The sequence below is a fragment of the Pelodiscus sinensis genome, chromosome 2 (genome assembly GCF_052426305.1).
Source record: "Pelodiscus sinensis isolate ZL-2025 chromosome 2, ASM5242630v1, whole genome shotgun sequence".
In the NCBI taxonomy this organism is placed as follows: Eukaryota; Metazoa; Chordata; order Testudines; family Trionychidae; genus Pelodiscus; species Pelodiscus sinensis.
This window is the reverse complement of record NC_143053.1, coordinates 78,583,941-78,601,155: the sequence shown is the minus strand read 5'-3', so window position 1 is coordinate 78,601,155 and position 17,215 is coordinate 78,583,941. Positions and strand designations below refer to the sequence as shown.

Genomic DNA, 17,215 nt, shown 5'->3' with positions numbered 1-17,215 from the left:
AAGACAACTATGGCAATGTTATTTTATTAGCGGGCAAAAGATGTGCTTGATAAATTTAATTGACTGGTAGAATTCTTAGAGCTATTACTGAGTGGTTACCAAATTAAAAACATTGTGGGCAACCCCATGAGAATAAGCAAGTAATAGGAAAATATGAATATTAAAGAAAATGCTTTTTTTGTTGTTGTTTTATTCCACCTCCCAACTCTAACATAGGTTTGCAAATATCAAGCCTTGTTTAGATCAAGAATCCTAATAGAAAATTATTTTAAATAGCTGTATCTAAAAGTGCAGTCCCTATTGCTGAGTACTACAATTTTTTATTTTTAAAAATAAGATACAGTATTTAATTTTGCACAGAAACACTCCAGATTGTTTCCAGACTGTTCATACAGAACATATAATACTACTTTTATGGCCATTTGAATTATTTATATTTCCTAAAGACAGAAACTCGCCACTTTTGATTTTCGTACCAAGGTGCTTGAGCAGCACACTGTAGTATCATTATCATAATAACTTCTGAAATTAAAACCTGTCTAAAACTCTACGGAAAGCTAACATCCAGTTCATTAACCATTCCTGTTAGTTTGTTTTCAATAATGCAAAAATGATTAGAAGTTTAATTTGTTAATCACCTGTGTTTTGACTGGAAGTAGATATATAATTCTCTGCAGAAGTCTAAACTAGCCCTTGCAGAAAATAAAACATGCTAATGCTTTATCAGGTCTAATAATATGAATAAAAAAATCAATCATGCCTAGGTAAATCATTGACGGTTGCACAATTAATTTCTCCTTAACTCTGTTTAATTTTGCAGGCAATGATGAACACATGAAGGAGAAAGGGCTATCTATCTTCAACAAGATTTAGTGCTTCACTTACCAATCATGTGATTTGCAACATGAACCTGGATATCCCATTCATTGTAGAAAACCATCTGACACTTGATGCACTGGTAGGTCTTCTTCTAAAGAGAGATGGGTAGAGAAAACGTGTTTAAACATATAGCCGGAACCATTTCATTACAACTCAAAATGGTTAGTTCAAAGTGGCAATTTAACACACTCCAGAGGTGTTTTCATTAAGAATTCATTATTAATAATAAATAACACTTTGCTGTCTTTAGCACCTTTTACCTGAGGCTCTCATAGCTCTTTACACATGGCAGTTCTTAAGCTTTACAACTCCACTGTGTGGTAAGAACTGTGATAAGGCCTGTGTTCTCAGATTTGTAAAGTAAGATGCAAAGAAGTCACATGGAAGTTCTTCCTTTAACATTAATGGGCTTTTGGATCAGGCCCATAAGGAAGTGGTGGTAAAATCCATGTATTCTAATGCCATTATTCCTCAAAACCAAGAATTTTTCTGTCAACCTACCTACTGACTCTCGGGAAAGTGAATTAGCCTAAGGATAGGTTATTCTGTGGCTAGGAGCCTCCTAGCCCAGTAGAGCTTGAGACAGTACTCAAAACATAACAGTGTGGACATTGTAACTTGGAGTGGAGCTCCAGCTCTCAAGTCCTATTAGTGTGAGTCTGTCTACACCGTCTGGGAGGATTGCTTCCAACAGTGGTATAGATGAACCCTCAGGTTTCTATTTGTACCTTTCCAACCAAAAGCCCTTTGGAAGCAATGCAAAGGGGTTTGAACAAAGTGTTACATAAGAACAACCATACTGAGTCAGACCAAAGGTGCATCTAGTCCAGTATCCTGTCTTCCAACAGAGGCCAATGCCAGGTGCCTCAGAGGGAGTGAACAGAACAGGTAATTATCACGTGATCCCTCTTCTGTCATCCATTTCCAGCCTCTGACACCATTGATGGATCAAATCTCCATGCATTTACCTAGTTCTTCTTGAACCCAGTTAAAGTCCTGGTCTTCACAACATCCTCTGGCAAGGAGTTCCACAGATTGACTGTGCGCCCCTTGAAGAAAAACTTCCCTTTTGTTTGTTTTAAACCTGTTACCTCTTAATTTCATTTTGTGACCCCTATTTCTTACGTTATGGGAACAAGTAAATAATTTTTCCTTATTCACTTTTTCCAACCCAGTCATGATACTATAGACCTCTATTGTGTTTCCTCTTAGTCTCTTCTTTTCTTAGATGAAAAGTCCCGTCTTTTTAATCTCTCTTCTTATGGCACCCATTCCAAACCCCTAATAATTTGTTGCCCTTTTCTGAACCTTTTCCAATGCCCAATATATCTTTTTTTAGTTGAGGGGACCACATCAGTATGCAGTATTCAAGATGTGGGCATACCATGGTTTTATATAGATGCAATAAGATGTTCTTGGTCTTATTTGCTATCCCTTTTTTAATGCCCCCTAACATTGTTTGCTTTTTTGACTGCCACTGCATACTGAGTGGATGTTTTCAGGGAACTATCCACAATGACTCTAAGGGTGCGTCTAGACTACATGCCTCTGTTGCCAGAGGCATGTAGATTAGGCTACCAGACATAGTAAAATGAAGCGGCGATTTAAATAATCGCTGCTTCGTTTAAATTTACATGGCTGCTGCGCTGAGCCGACAAACAGCTGATCAGCTGTTTATCGGCTCAGCGCGATAGTCTGGACGCGCGGGTGTCGACATCAAAGGTATTTGTCGACCACCCAGGTAAACCTCATCCCAGGAGGCATACCTGGGTGGTCGACAAATACCTTTGATGTCGACACCCGCGCATCCAGACTATCGCGCTGAGCCGACAAACAGCTGATCAGCTGTTTCTCGGCTCAGCGCGGCAGCCATGTAAATTTAAATGAAGCGGCGATTATTTAAATCGCCGCTTCATTTTACTATGTCTGGTAGCCTAATCTACATGCCTCTGACAACAGAGGCATGTAGTCTAGACCAGTGGTGCCCAACGTTTTGGAGCTGCCAGGCACCTGGGGGCGGGGCTGCTCACGTTCTGCGCGTATGGGGGCAGGGCCACTCACAGGCCACATGACTGGGGGCGGGGCCAAGCATGCGCCACACGCCCGAGGTCGGCACCGGCATGTGCCGCGATCCCGGGCAGGGGCTTCCCAGGTTCTGCGCGGCGGGGCCGGGACTGGGGGGTCGGGGCCGGCCATGCACCCAGGGCTGGCACCTGCCGCACGCCCGGGGGCAAGGCCAGCCCAGATTGCTCCGCGGGCGCATGTAAAGGGCCCGGCGGGCGCTATGGCGCCCGCGGGCACCAGGTTGGGGACCACGGGTCTAGACGTACCCTAAGATCCCTCTCAAGTAGTTACAGCTAAATTAGTCTCCATCATATTGAATGTATAATTGGGATTATTTTTTCCAATGTGCATTACTTTGCATTTATCAACATTACATTTCATTTGTCATTTTGTTGCCCAATCACATAGTTTTGTGAGATATTTTGAAGCTCTTCACAGTCTACTTTTGTCTTAACTATCTTGAGCATTTTCCCCCTCACTGTTTACCCCTTTCTCCATGTCACTTATAAATAGGTTTGGTTCCAGTACGGACCGTTGGGGGACACCACTAGTTACTTCTCTCCATTCTGAAGCTTACCATTTATTCCTACCCTTTGTTTGCTTCCTTCCCAGATTAAATGGAAAACTACTTGAATGACCAAAGTCAGTCTGGAAATAACTGTCTGATACATTGTTCTCACAGGGTTATCAAATCTTTTGTTTTTCAAAAACAAGTTGAGGCCATTGGTAACTATTTTAATTTTTTTAATGACAGTAACAAAGTGTGCTATGGTAGTTTTCAATGGAAACCATTACAGACCTCTTGGCTGTTTTTCATTTGAACCAACTAGAAATTTCATGCAATAACTAAGTCAAGGCTTGGCACGGAGAAATTAAATCACCACACACGTGGAGAATAAGTCTGGTTTTCATTCAGTTTTACAAATAAAATTCGAAAGGTCTGCTGTTTAAGATGTTACAATTATTTTTCCTATTTTATGACCTGTATGTAATGACACTGAAATCATCTGCAAAAAAACATTTTGAACAGATGCTGTCCCAAAATCTTTCTTTTATATGTAGGCAAACGTGAACATGCTATAGTACATCTTAATCTAGCAGAGACCTTTAAATAATGACAACCAGGATCAAAGATTTATTTTGTTGAGCTCTTTACAACAAGAGGCTTTTGATGCTGACATAGAATTGTGTATATATATTGTGTATATAACAATCACTCTTTAAAAAAAAACATTGTTTCCCTTTAGAACTAGTTAGAAAATATTTCTTACTCCCAGTTGGCCAACATTATATATTGTTTATTAGCATACTCCTAGCATTATTTCTGATATGTGACTTTGTTGAAAAACCAAGACACATAAACTTAATGGCTGGTCTTTTCTCTTGTTAGCACAGTAAAACAGTATGTGTGTCAGAATCGTCTACAAAAATTATGGCTGATGAATATGATGACAGAACTTCTTTGAAGTCTAATGATAAAGAATAAAATCACTTGACAACAAAAAATAATAACATATCAGCACTTACTAGCTCTTCAAAATGATCTGACATATTTGCAGATCCACATAGATGTTTTCTTTTATCACAAAGAAAAGAATGTGTTTGTCATTGTTGCAAGATCAAACATATCTTTTTTAGTCTCAAAGCAGCTTCTAAAATGTTGCTATCAACTTTTATTAACTCAGAGTATATTTGTCTAGAGGTGTCTAAACTTATCTATCAATGAGCTTAGATTTTAAGAGATCAAAAACAAACATCACATACTTATTTCCATACTTTTTATATTTCTAAACAATCATTTTTCACTGTAAAGACACCAGTGCTTTTCCCATTGTAGTCAATATGGCAAAACTGTCATGGACTTAAAATGGACGTAGGAACAGGTTGTAACTGAAGAACCCATACAAGTCTCTTGAGTCCCCCTCTAGACATTTGTAAGGTACAATGGCTAATATTGGACAGACAGAAAAAGATCTCCATTTCTCCCTCCAAAGAATAGAAAAAGCCAGCATATATTTATTGACATTTAATAATTTCTTATTAGATCTGGTTGGGAAAAAATTATCTGAAATTAAATATTGCTTAAAGAAAAAATGCTGAGCGCATTTCCCCCATCTATTTTCTGACTCTATTTGGAATGAAATACATATAATGGGCACAATCAGAAAGAAATCACCATAATTGTGTAACCACCTACAATAGCTTTTTATATGTTCCTTGAGTATATATTAATTTAGACTTTTACAAATAACTTTTTAAAAACTTTTGATATTTGAGGGTTAAGAGGCAGTTTTTCTTATTTGTTTACTCATACTGACATGGCGTAGCTTCCAAAAAGGCAACTTTTTCAGGTGATCTCTTTTTATGGCTGATTTTTAATGCAAATTAATTTCTGCCTTTTCTGTTGCTTTTTTCACATTCTATATTTTAATTAATTTTTTGTTAAGGTGTTCAGTGGCCTATCAAATATGAGCACTTACAAAGAAACATTTGTTTCTATTAATAAATATTCATTTGTAATTTCTAACCAGACTCCACTGTTAAAAATACAACTGAAAAAAAAATCTATGGACTATCAGGGTAGGATTTTTAAAAGAGCAATGGTAAAACTCCCACTGACTTTTAGGAAGCTGAAGGGTTAGATAAATATTGAGTGCTTTTGAACATCCCATCCTAAAAAGTCAACAAGTTGGTGACAGAATTGTTTGGTTTTACATATAAGCCTCATGAAATGCATATTAAACCACAGTGCTGCAGACACAAACATAATTCAGACAAGCTGTGGAACACTGAAGCTGTGACTTAAAAATCTAGATATCAAAATGCAGAAGAGATGTAAGCAATTCTTCTTTTTAGGCTTCAGAAATGCAATGAGTCAGTGATGAATAATGTGTTAAATTGTATGTTGTACTAAAGTAGAGCTGGACAAAGGCGAAGGGTGGGAAGCAAAAGTAGCTTTATATCATCTTTCCACACTCCTACTCGATGAGGCCAGTTCATTACCCAGACCAGCTGCAGCAGCTTTAAGGTTGCACTTCATCCACAACTGGGGACAGCAACACATATTAAAAGGGTCCTGCTGGGTAGCTGAAAGCCCTCCATTAGGGCAATATATGTAGCAAAGTGGAAGCACTTTGCTTTGGGCAGCCCAGAAGAGCTTTTCCCCTATGGAAGCCTCTATTCTGGCTACCTTTGACCTTTTGGATCTTATGATCCAGGGTCTTGCTACCTCTTCAGTCAGGGTTCACCTTGCGGCTCTCTCAGCCTTCTACTCAGGTTCCCGGGGAAAGTTGGTTTTCATTGTCCCCATGATACATCGGTTTTTGAAGGGGTTGGACAGGTTATACTCACATGTGCATCAACCCCTTCCACCGTGAGACCTTCACCTGGTGCTCACTAAGCTGATGGCAACCTCCCCCGCCCCTCATTTGAGCCAACAGTGACGTGATCTCTTTTACACCTTTCTTGGAAGGTTACCTTTTCGGTAGCTATTACTTTCTCTAGGTAGGTGTCTGAGCTCCGAGCTTTGACTTTGGATTCCCTTTACACTGTCTTCTTTAAGGATAAAGTTAAGTTTCACCTGCACCCTGCTTTTTTGCCCAAGGTGGTATCCCAGTTTCGTGTCAATCAGGACATATTTTTGCCCATGTTTTACCCCAAACCTCATGAGTCTGGAACAGAGCAGGCTCTACACACTTTAGATGTGCCTTGGCTTTTCATTTGGATAGGACAAAAAACTTTGTATAAGTTTCCTCAGCTGTTTATTTTGATAGCTGACATCCTGGATCACATCCTGTATTAGGGCCTGTTAGGAGTTGGCTCATTTACCATCTCCCCCCATTATGACTCACTCCACTAGGGCCCAGGCCTTGTCTACCACCTCTGTGGCACTGGTACCCATTCTAGACATCTGCAGGATGGCCACCTGCTCATCGTTGCATACTTTTGTGAACGATTACCCTCTAGCACAGCAGGCTAGGGATGACACAGCTGTTGGCAGAGCAGTGTTGATGGGCTTGGAGTTCATGAACATGTGGAATACAACATTGCTCTACCACACTTGACATCATACTGGCCTGCTGAGTGATGGTGTAGTCGCCGTAGTGGGAGGAAAAGGTCACTGTCCAGCATATGTCTTGGATCAGGACTAGGGCCAGAAATGCCACTGATGAAGCCTGAGTTCCTGTGGAAGGGACAGTCAAGATGGCAGGAGGTGGAGTACCTGCTTGTTCCTAGCACATATACATGCAGCAAGTGATCCAGGATGAAATTCTCCGTGCTGAAATTGGTAGGCCTTTCACCCTGTCTGTTGCTGCCACAAAGAGCTTAATGGCTTTGAGGAATGCTTTGATTCTCTCAGTGTAGAAGACGAGAGCACATCAAACATCTAACATGTGGAGATGCTGTTCCTCCATATTCTTGTGCAGTTTGGGAAAGAAAACTGCAGGAAAATAGTCTCATTACTATGAAACTATGAGACCAATTTTGGGAGGAACGCTGAGTGGGAGTGCAAATGAACCTTGTTTTTTACAATAACACCATATGCAGGGGTTTTGAATAGAACAGAAGCTTTTTCCATGGGAGTAAGAAGGCCTCTGAAAGGAAGCCCAGGCTGTGACCAATTTTGCTCACTGTATGCTGACATTTCCTGTTCTGCTTAGTTGTGAACATTTCTACGTGGAGACACCCCCAACTCTGAAAGATGAATCTGGAAGAGAAACACCTGCTGAGGTAATCAGCCAGAGTGTCCTGGGCTCCCAGAAGGTGGGACATTTCAAGATAGATGAAGTGTTTCACAGAAATCCAGCAGGCGAATGGCCTCTTTATTCAGGGTAGAGGAGCACACTTCTTCCTCTCTATTGATGGAAAACATGGCTGCCATGTTGTCCATGAGCCCTTGTATGACTTTACTCTTAATCTTGGATAGGAACACCAGGCACTCTGAGCTCGCTGATGTTTGTGTGCAAGACGAGCTCTTTTAGGACCACAGGCCCTGAGTCCTGAGGTGCCAGAGGTGAGTCCAACAATTTAAATCAGACATGTCCAAAATTAGGGATATTGTTGGGGGACAACAAGGGGACCACCTGCACCCACCAATCAGGGATATCACCACCAGTCAAGAGAAACAAGGATCAAGGTGGGAACTGTAAGCACTGAGTCCAAGTGGTGGCCGCTTAGTAAGTACACTGGGGCCACTCAAGCTTGTAGAAGTCTGAGGTGCAGTTCTGTGTGTTTGACCATGTAAGTGCATGCAGCCATGTAACCTAAAAGTTTTGAGGCCAATCTGGGCTATTGCGATTCAGTGGGCCTTGACCATGGATACCAGAGACAAGCAATCCTATGGGAGGAAGACTCTAGCCCAGGTAGAATTGAGCACTCCACTGATAAATTCTATCCTGGGGATGGGGATGCGAGAAGACTTTTGTTCCTGGGTAGCTTAAACCAGATTGATGCTGGCTTTCACCTGGATCTTGGACTAGCTCCTGATCAGGCATTCACTGAGGAAAGGATATACCTGAATGCCATACCTTCTAAGGAAGGCCAACACTATTACCAAGAATTTTGTGAAAGCTTGAGGAGCTCGCAAGCCAAAGGGAAAGAAGGTGAATTGGCAGTGAACTTGGTTTGCGATGAACCTGAGGAAACTTCCGTGGCCATGAAAGATGGAGATGTGGAAACAGGCGTCTTTCAAGTTGAGGACAACGTGCCAGTCCCCTGGATCCAGAGAAAGAATAACAGAGGCCAAGGAAATCATGCAGAACTGTAGGTTCTTGAGACAGTTTTGAGACAATGCAGTTATAGGATGGATCAAAGATTCTCTTTGGCCTTCAGGATTAGAAAATAGTGGGAATAACATCCTTTCCCTCTTAAATTCTGAGGTACCATCTCCACAGCTCCTATCCACAGCATCCAATGATCTGAGGTAATGAGGGACCATACTGCACTGAAGTAGGAGAGTTGGCCTGAAAAGACAGCAGAGGCAGTATCTAGTATGGGAACTAATATAACACCCCAGGATGCCTCTTCAAAAGTTCTAGTTGGGGCCTCCTGGTTATCTTTGCGAGCCTGGTTGTGAAGCTAAGATGGAAAGGGATGGGTGGTTCCCTGAATTTATAACCCCTGCTCTATTTCATAAGCAGATCTTAGCAATGTGGCAGAGTTGAGATGCGGACCGCTTGCTGAAGTCTGAAATGCTTCCTGGAAGGTGCCAGATAGCAGAAGCCCAGGGATCTGAGGGTGGCCCTGGAATCTTTCAGGACATGAGTTTTGCATCGGTCTATTCATAGAAAAGGGAGGTTTCCTCAGACAGAAGATCCAGAATGGCTTGCTGAATCTCAAATGGCAACCCTGAAGATTAGAGCCAGGAGCACCTTCTCCTGACCACAGCTGATGCTATTGTTCTGGCCACTGTGTCTGCTGTTTCTAGGGAAAACTGGAAGGGGGCCCTGGCTATAGCTCTCCCTTCCTCTATGAGAGCAGAGGCCACCTTCCTGCACTCCTGAAGCAGTAGCTCCTTAAACTTTGACACAGAGTCCCAGACAATCTAGTTAAACCCAGCAAGGCCCACTGACTGGAGATATGAAGCTGTAAGGCCATCCGTAGAATAAATCTACCAAACAGATTCAGCTTCTTTGAGTCTTTTGGCTTGGGGAGGAGGTCACGTCTTGCAGCCCTTGTCTGTCTTTTATTGGCCACTGTGACCACAAGAGTCCCGGGAGGAGGTGTGGGAATATAGATCTTCACACCTCTTGGTAGGAACATAGTATTTCCTCTTTGCTCTGTGGTAGGCAGCAAGGCAGGGGTCTGCCATAGGGACCTGACTGGACACAATGGCCTCAGTGAGGGGAAGGGCCACTTTTATTGCTGCAAGATAACTATTAGGCTGTGTGAGGGCTCTTTAAGCACCTCCACTTCTAGCCTCAGTTTAGAAGCCACCCTTTTCAATAAATCTGGGTGAACTCTGAAGTCATCCTGCAGCACCGAGCTGCTCAACCCTGATACTTCATCTGGGGAGGATGAGGATAAGTCCTGCATTGACAGGGGACCTTCCTCCTCTAGTTCTACATGAATCACATCACGCTGGCCTAAGTCCTACGTGTTGCCACCGAGCTCAGTCCTGATTCTAGGCCAGATGGCATGTGTGTCGCAGAGGGGCACTTGTCTTGGACACCACAAAGTACAAAGTGCTAGAAGGCAGTCCTCATGGGGGGGGGGGGTGGCGGGGAACCTCACAGATTCCAAAATGGCCACTGGACCTGCATATGCCATTGTCCTCTGGGCCAAGCACCTGAGGGGCACCCACATCGGGATCTGGTGGGATGTAGGATGGATATTAGTAACAGCCCCTTCTTTAAGTGCAGGTTCCATTTCTGTCTCCAAGGAGGAGTCAGCTTAGGGAGAACATGGGATGTGGTGGCAGTGGTAACCCCCTCTTCCATCAGCCACTACCAAGGATCCAGGGAATGGTGCCTCTGTTCACAGAGGCCAGGGCTGGCTGCGGGAAGGGGCTGCTCTGGCACCAGCCTCTGTTCACAGCAGACAGGGCTGGCCGTGGACACGGGCTGCGTAGCAGCAGCAGCCCCTGCCTGGACCCCTGCAGACAGGGACTGCTGCCAGAGCAGCCTCTGCCCATGGCAACCCTCAGCCCGCCACAGGCAGAGGCTGTTTCACAGAAACATCTGCTATCCCCCATGCTACCTTTGATAGAGGCAATGGGGAAGCAGGTGGTACCACGGAAATGGTGCTGCAGGGAACCAGCTTCTAAGGCAGAAGCAAGTAGTCAGTACTCCACTGGACTACCTCATAAGCTTAGGATGGCCCTGCACACCCTGCAGGTCTCCTGTGCATTCCTAAGGCTCAGGCTTCATAATCTCCCACTGATCCCACACTTTCTGTGGGGCTTTCTTTTGAAACATACAAAAACCCCACTGGGCTCTTGTACATTTCAAAGGAGCAGGCACCGCAGGGAGTGCGGGGCCAGTCCCCCATGGGCCCCGCACTCCCTGTAGGGCTTCCGCTTTTGCTACAGTTCAAAGGCGGAGGCACCCTTACCAATTAATCGAATAGTTGATGGAAATCCCATTGACTATTCAATTAGTCAATCTAAATGTAACAACCCTAATGTGGGGCCTCCCCCAACAATTGAAGCAGCAGGATCTAACCACAGGATGTGCAGGGTTTGAAGTCCAAAGAATGCCTAGATTTGGGATGGAGGATGGGGGGGGGAGAAAATGGGTGTCTGGACTGGGGATGCCACAGCTGGGCTCTGCAAGGGGTGAGGGTATTTGGGCAATAGCGACCCCATATCTGGGCTCTGGGAAAGAGGGGGTGCAGGTGTACTGGATGGGCAGGGGCTGCAGTTGGGCAGGGAGGGGGGGGGAAGAATTGTGGGTTCCCGGCCCCTCAGTTAGGAGGAAGTGAGGGGGAGAAGAGACAATAAAAAAGGAAGTGGGTTGTCATAGGGATTTCTTTTAACTCTCCTGGGGGGATTTTTGTGTGTGTTTATGTTGTTACAGACATATCTGCTGACAGGTATTTCAAAATAAATTACCAAAATAATTGGAACTGGCATGATTATTTAAAGTTATTTTGACAAATGAAATTTTCAGAATTTTAAAATATTTTGATCAGAATTTATAATATGTTGGTGCAAAATGCCCTGAGGAGTAACACTATATACACTACTATAAGTTGAATCTGTTTAGTCCGGCACCCTCTGGTCCAGCAACATCCATGGTCCGGAATGATTTCAGTTAACCAGATGTCCACTTATGTGTGTGGTGAAGTTTCCTGTGTTCCTAAAAAGTTTGATTACAACCACTAGTCCCGGCTCTCAGTGTTATGTGTTATTTAGCGCTAATTTACAGCAAATGTCTTCTAAGAACCCAGTAAGCAGTGGATGTGTTGGTAATGCTGCTAGACAATATTGACCTCCTGTGAATTAGTAAATTCTCTCATTTGGCACCGGTCAGGTCCTGAGGATGCCGGACTACAGAGGTTCAACCTATACTAAAGAATAAAATTGAAGGCAATTAAATTTGAGAAAGAAGTGAAGGAGGGAATCACTGATTTAATACCTTGCAGAGGCAAAAGAAGTAACCATCCTGAGTGGTAAAAAGGAAATAAGAAAGTAAAGAGTGGCACTAGAGGGTGCTAGAGCCGGCCCAACAAATACCACTGAGGGAAACTTTTGCAATACGCACATACCTTAACATGAAATGGATATGAGTAAGTACTGCAAAAGAACATACACATACATTTCCCTAACCTTTCTGAATAGTTAGTATCAGGAAGCCCTCCTGCTTTATTGTCATGATCCTCAGTATTAACAGTTCAGTTTGCAAAGTATCCTTATTTTATAAAGGTAACCAAACTGTGCACATTACTACAAATGGGGCTTTGCTGGTTCTCTATACAGCGAGAAAATAAATTTCTTTCAATCAGTACTCCATATTTCTACATGTACAAGAATTTTATTTTCTTTTAAAAACAAAACAACTAATAAATACTACGCTTACAGATTTACAGTGTTATTTACATCCTTCTGTGTAGTGTTCTCAATTGTATGATTATTTGGGGTGTGCAGCTCTTTTCTTCCCCTGTTGCTTTGCCTCATTCTTCTATGCTAAAATGAATTGCATACACTTAGTTATTTGCCAATGCTCCACCTCCTTGTCAAGTCATTCAGAGTTTTATCTCCTGCCTTTTTTATACTGACATTCCTTCTGTTTTGTATCATCAGTAAATTTCATCGCCTTACTACTTGTTCTTTCTTCCATGCTACGAATATGCTGCAGAAATTCAACAAAATCACCCTCATTAATGATCCTTAAGGCATTCCATTATTCACATTTCTCCAACCTAAACTGCTTCAATTCACAGTCTCCTACGTCTTCTGTATCCAAGTTAGTTTTAACTTAAGCCAAATAAAGTAGCTCTCCCTGTGCCATACTTATTCACCCTACAGATTAGTATTTTGTGCTGTACAGTTTGAAATGCTTTTCTAAAATCCAGATAAATTATATTCATGGCTTCCTCTGTCAGTGCTTGTGGTTACTTCATCAAACTAGTTCCTCTAAATTTTTAGAAATGATCCCTCTTTTGTGAATCTGTGCCCTCTCTCCTTCATTAAATCCAAAGTTTCTAGGTGTTCCTCTATTAGGTATTTGATTAGGGATTCTTACTTCTTCCCCCACTGTTTAAATCAAGCTTACAAACCTGTAATTTCCTGCATAATCCTTACATCCCCTGTTAAATGTCTGTTAAAAGCCGCCTCTCTCTAGTCCATTGATATCTCTTCTGTTTCCAGAAAGAGACTGCAAATATATCTGCTTAATGTTTCCTTTAATCTTTGGCCACAACCATTTCAGTTTCTTCTTTCTTTGGGGAAGTTGTGTCTATTTATGTCATCTTCACATTAGGAGCACTAAAAGACAGAATCCACTTTATCAATATTTGTTTCTTTGATTCTCCATACCAGCTTAACCCCACTAGTATCTCCTTCCACTGAACTGTTAGTCCCCTATATACAGCATTCAAAAAATACCTTACAACGTTTAATGTAACCTTGCTTCTACCCTTCATGTTTGTGTATGAATATGCAACCTTTCTTAGTTTAACCCATATACTTTTTTTAGTTCTCTTCTACATGCGATATTATTTGCTTCATAAACCTGTATGCTTCACTCTTACCTACAACAACTTTTGAATGTACTTATTCACCTAACACATCACTCACATAGCTTCATCCAATAGCTTCACTGAATAGTTAGACATTTATCTTGCTCATAGGGATACTGTTAGCTTGCATTTTTATACTGATGAATTTCTAAACATTCAAATTACTAATAAAGTACACTTTAATTCGAATATTGTGATTGTTTAAAAACTGAAATTATTTTATAAGAATTGTACTGTTTTCCTTGTGATGTTTATTACGGTCTTAAGTACACAGGGAAAATACTGAAAATGACTATAGGTAAGAGCTGTCAAATCCACAAAATAAATAAGCTGAAAAATATTTTCTTAATTTCTTTATTTATATCTTCTTGTATCACGTATAACATTTGCACACAAGTATGACAGTGTCCCTTGAACAAGGCCTACCTTTGCTATTATGCCTAAAGAATCTTTGCTATCATTTGCCATTGTGTATTTTACACTTTGCACTCTAGGTCCTTGAAATCTTTGTATAATACTCTCTCAGTGTCTCAACTGTAAACCTTGTCCTTCTCCTGACTGTCATCTAGCGAAGCTTCATGGCTCGCAAGGTCCTATGACCTCATGCAGAAGTACCACGTCTTGCAATGTTTTAAAATCACAGCATCTTCCTTTCAAAGCCCCTAGTCCCTCAGATCTCCAGATGTTTGAACATTCAATATTAAAGTGTAGCGCTTGCCAGAAGAGTAACCCTAAATGGCATCATGGGGTTCTATATTTATTCTCTTTCAATTATTTCATTTCAGATTTGCATCGTTTACAAGTACAAATACAGTATGATTTCCCTAAATTCCAGCGCTGCAAACTCAGACGGGGATCTGAAAAACAAACATGCTTTGTCCATCTCCCTACACAAGGCTTGGTCCTGCTGGGGTGAGCATGGTTAGCATCATATGGGACTCCGTGATCACTAAAACTAATAAACCCTGAGGACTGTTTAACAATCAGAAGTCTGTCATGCCTACTACTAACATCTTCCAGATCCCTGCCTTTGTGCCTCCTTTCACTGGTCTTGATCTTGAAGAATGTTGCCACTCAGGGAGTTTCCAAAGTCAGTGGGAGTTCCTGACTAGTCAGTAAGGGGGTGTCTAGACTACAGGGTTTTGTCGACAAAAGTCCACTGTTGTCGACAAAACTATATCTGCGTCTACACTACCGTCAAGTTCTGTCGATATAACGTTGACAGAACTCGGCAGTTTTGTTGACGGTGGTAAACATCATTCTACGAGGAAAAATGCCTTTTGTCAACAGAGTTCTGTCGACAGAAGGCGTTATTGCATCTACACTGTCCTTTGCGTCTACACTCTCATGTCGACAAAGCAGTTTGCTTTGTCAACAGAACTGGATGTAGTCTAGACACTCCTTGTCAACAGAAGCTTTGTCAACAGTATATAAGCCAGTAGTCTAGACAAACCCTAAGAGTTGCAATGCTTAGCATCACTCAAGATTAGGTCAGCTGATGTCTGTAATAAAGATTTTGCAATCAGAATTCAGATGACAGTTTTGTGGAAGATGCATGTGGCAGCAAAGCACAATGTATATCAAATACCACTCCGCAGGCTGGATCTGGCCCCCACACCACCATATTTACTGGCACCTCTGCTGGTAGGGGGATCACAGCCAATGGGAGTTATGATTGCCTGTACCTGCGGAGGTGCAAGTAAATATAATGGAAGCGGCTCACTGGGGCTAATCCTGGTGAACCGCCCCCTTTTTATCGCCCACCCCAATGTATATGGTAGGTTTGAGATATTCAGAAAACAGATATATGGAGTAAAAAGCTTCCATTTTTTCAGTCACTTTTTTTGGTTTGTGTTTGTTTCTTTGAAACAATAAGGCACTTTGAGGCAGCCATTCAATAAAGCCAGCACTCTCTTCACCCACAATCAGCAACAGCTGTAGCCTAATAAAATTAACAGTTCACGCGTATTCACAGGAGAATACTATTTTGCCATTACCTTCTATCAAATTTTGTAACAGCTCTCAGGACTTACACACAAAAGCAAAATTTAGGGCTCTTTAAAATTTTATAAACCAGCAATATCTTTGTTTATTTCAAAACCGATAACAGTTTCCTCTGACCCCATGTAACCTGTTGCCTTTGAAAAAAACACTGACTTTTTGTTGCAACATTCCTCTGAAAGTGAATCTTTTCCCTCTCCTGGCCTTACCCATACATTTTAATCAGGATCTTTATTGATCCCAGCAGATTCTGGACATTATTCTACCAATGTACCAAATGAACAGAACTTGAACTAAAAAAATGCAATATTAATGTTATTGTAAAAAATACAAATACACTATATATATATGCATCTGAAACATCACTAATAGGCATACTCCCCATCCCCTTTTATCCTAATCATGCAGTGAGACCTGCACTGGTGAAGGTCAATGGGGTATGGATACAAAGATACGCTCATACTGATCTGTTTAAAAGACTGGCATCTACGCTTAACTGACAGAGCTATACAGGTGAAATGCTTAATGTAGCTGCCAGACTATCTGTTGTGTTTTAAGGTGTTTTTTTTTTAATATAGATGCAGTTATACCAGAAAAAAAAATCCTTTGCCATGATAACTTGTTTTAAGAAGTGTCCATCTTGGGAATTAAACCAATATAATTATAGGAGTATAATTATATTGTTATAGTTATGTCAGTAAATGTTCCCTGTAAACAAACCCTTGGGCTTATTCTACACTAGAAAAATTTTGCCAGTATAGTCATATCTAGGGTTACCATATACGAACCTTCAAAAAAGAGGACATCCGTGAGAGGGAGTGTATCTGTATCAGTGTCTACCAACTCGTGTTGTATTAATGTGTTGTATATACTATATATAAAACAATACTACAACGTGAGCATATACAAAGAGCAACAGTGAGTATACAACGTGAGTATATAATAAACTGTGTACTACATGTCGTCTACATTGAGTATTTATGTATAAGAATAAGAGTTAAGGCCTCAAAAATCAGATCTACAGGCAGTCCCCGGGTTACGTACAAGATAGGGACTGTAGGTTTGTTCTTAAGTTGAATTTGTATGTAAGTCGGAACTGGTACATATTGTAGGGGAAACTCTGGCCAAATATCTCTCCAGAGCTCAGTTTTATTCTCCCACACCTCACTTCCCTCAGTCCTTTATTCTCAAGCTGAGGTGTCTGCTGAGAAAAGCTGTTCCACGTCTCCCTGGTCTGCTGGGAGGGGTGCTAGCTTTGCGTCTCCCTGGTCTGCTGGGGGGAAGCAGCTAGTGCGGGGTTGCCTCACCCCGTTTGTAAGTAGGGATCTGATGTAAGTCGGATCCATGTAACCCGGGGACTGCCTGTAATTACTATAATTTTAATGTTCCTCTTTACATGTACTGAGTCCTTCCTTTCATTGGTCCTTCTTCAGTTTTCTTCCTCCTGATGTACCCCTGCATACTTCTCTGTAGATCACATCTCTCTCAGCAGTGGTTGATTGCTCTTCAAGAAGGCATGAAGGACTTTGCAAGAAGTTTGTCTAAAATTGTACTGTACAAGTAGAATCCCTTTCAATGACTCAACAGCCAA

The 17,215-nt window shown here is 41.7% G+C and overlaps 1 protein-coding gene across 9 annotated transcripts in view; it reads right to left on the bottom strand.

Annotated features, from left to right (window-relative positions):
• The window catches only part of ZNF521 (zinc finger protein 521), a 281,530-nt gene that overhangs the window by 137,887 nt on the left and 126,428 nt on the right, over window positions 1–17,215 (bottom strand). For 7 of the 9 annotated variants that reach the window (XM_075920829.2, XM_075920828.2, XM_075920825.2 and 4 more), the window contains one exon: window positions 886–970. In XM_075920829.2, coding sequence (XP_075776944.1) covers window positions 886–970 — 85 coding nt within the window. The remainder of the gene's footprint in view (window positions 1–885; window positions 971–17,215) is intronic. The other 2 variants (XM_075920822.2, XM_025186698.3) reach the window with 1 other exon arrangement.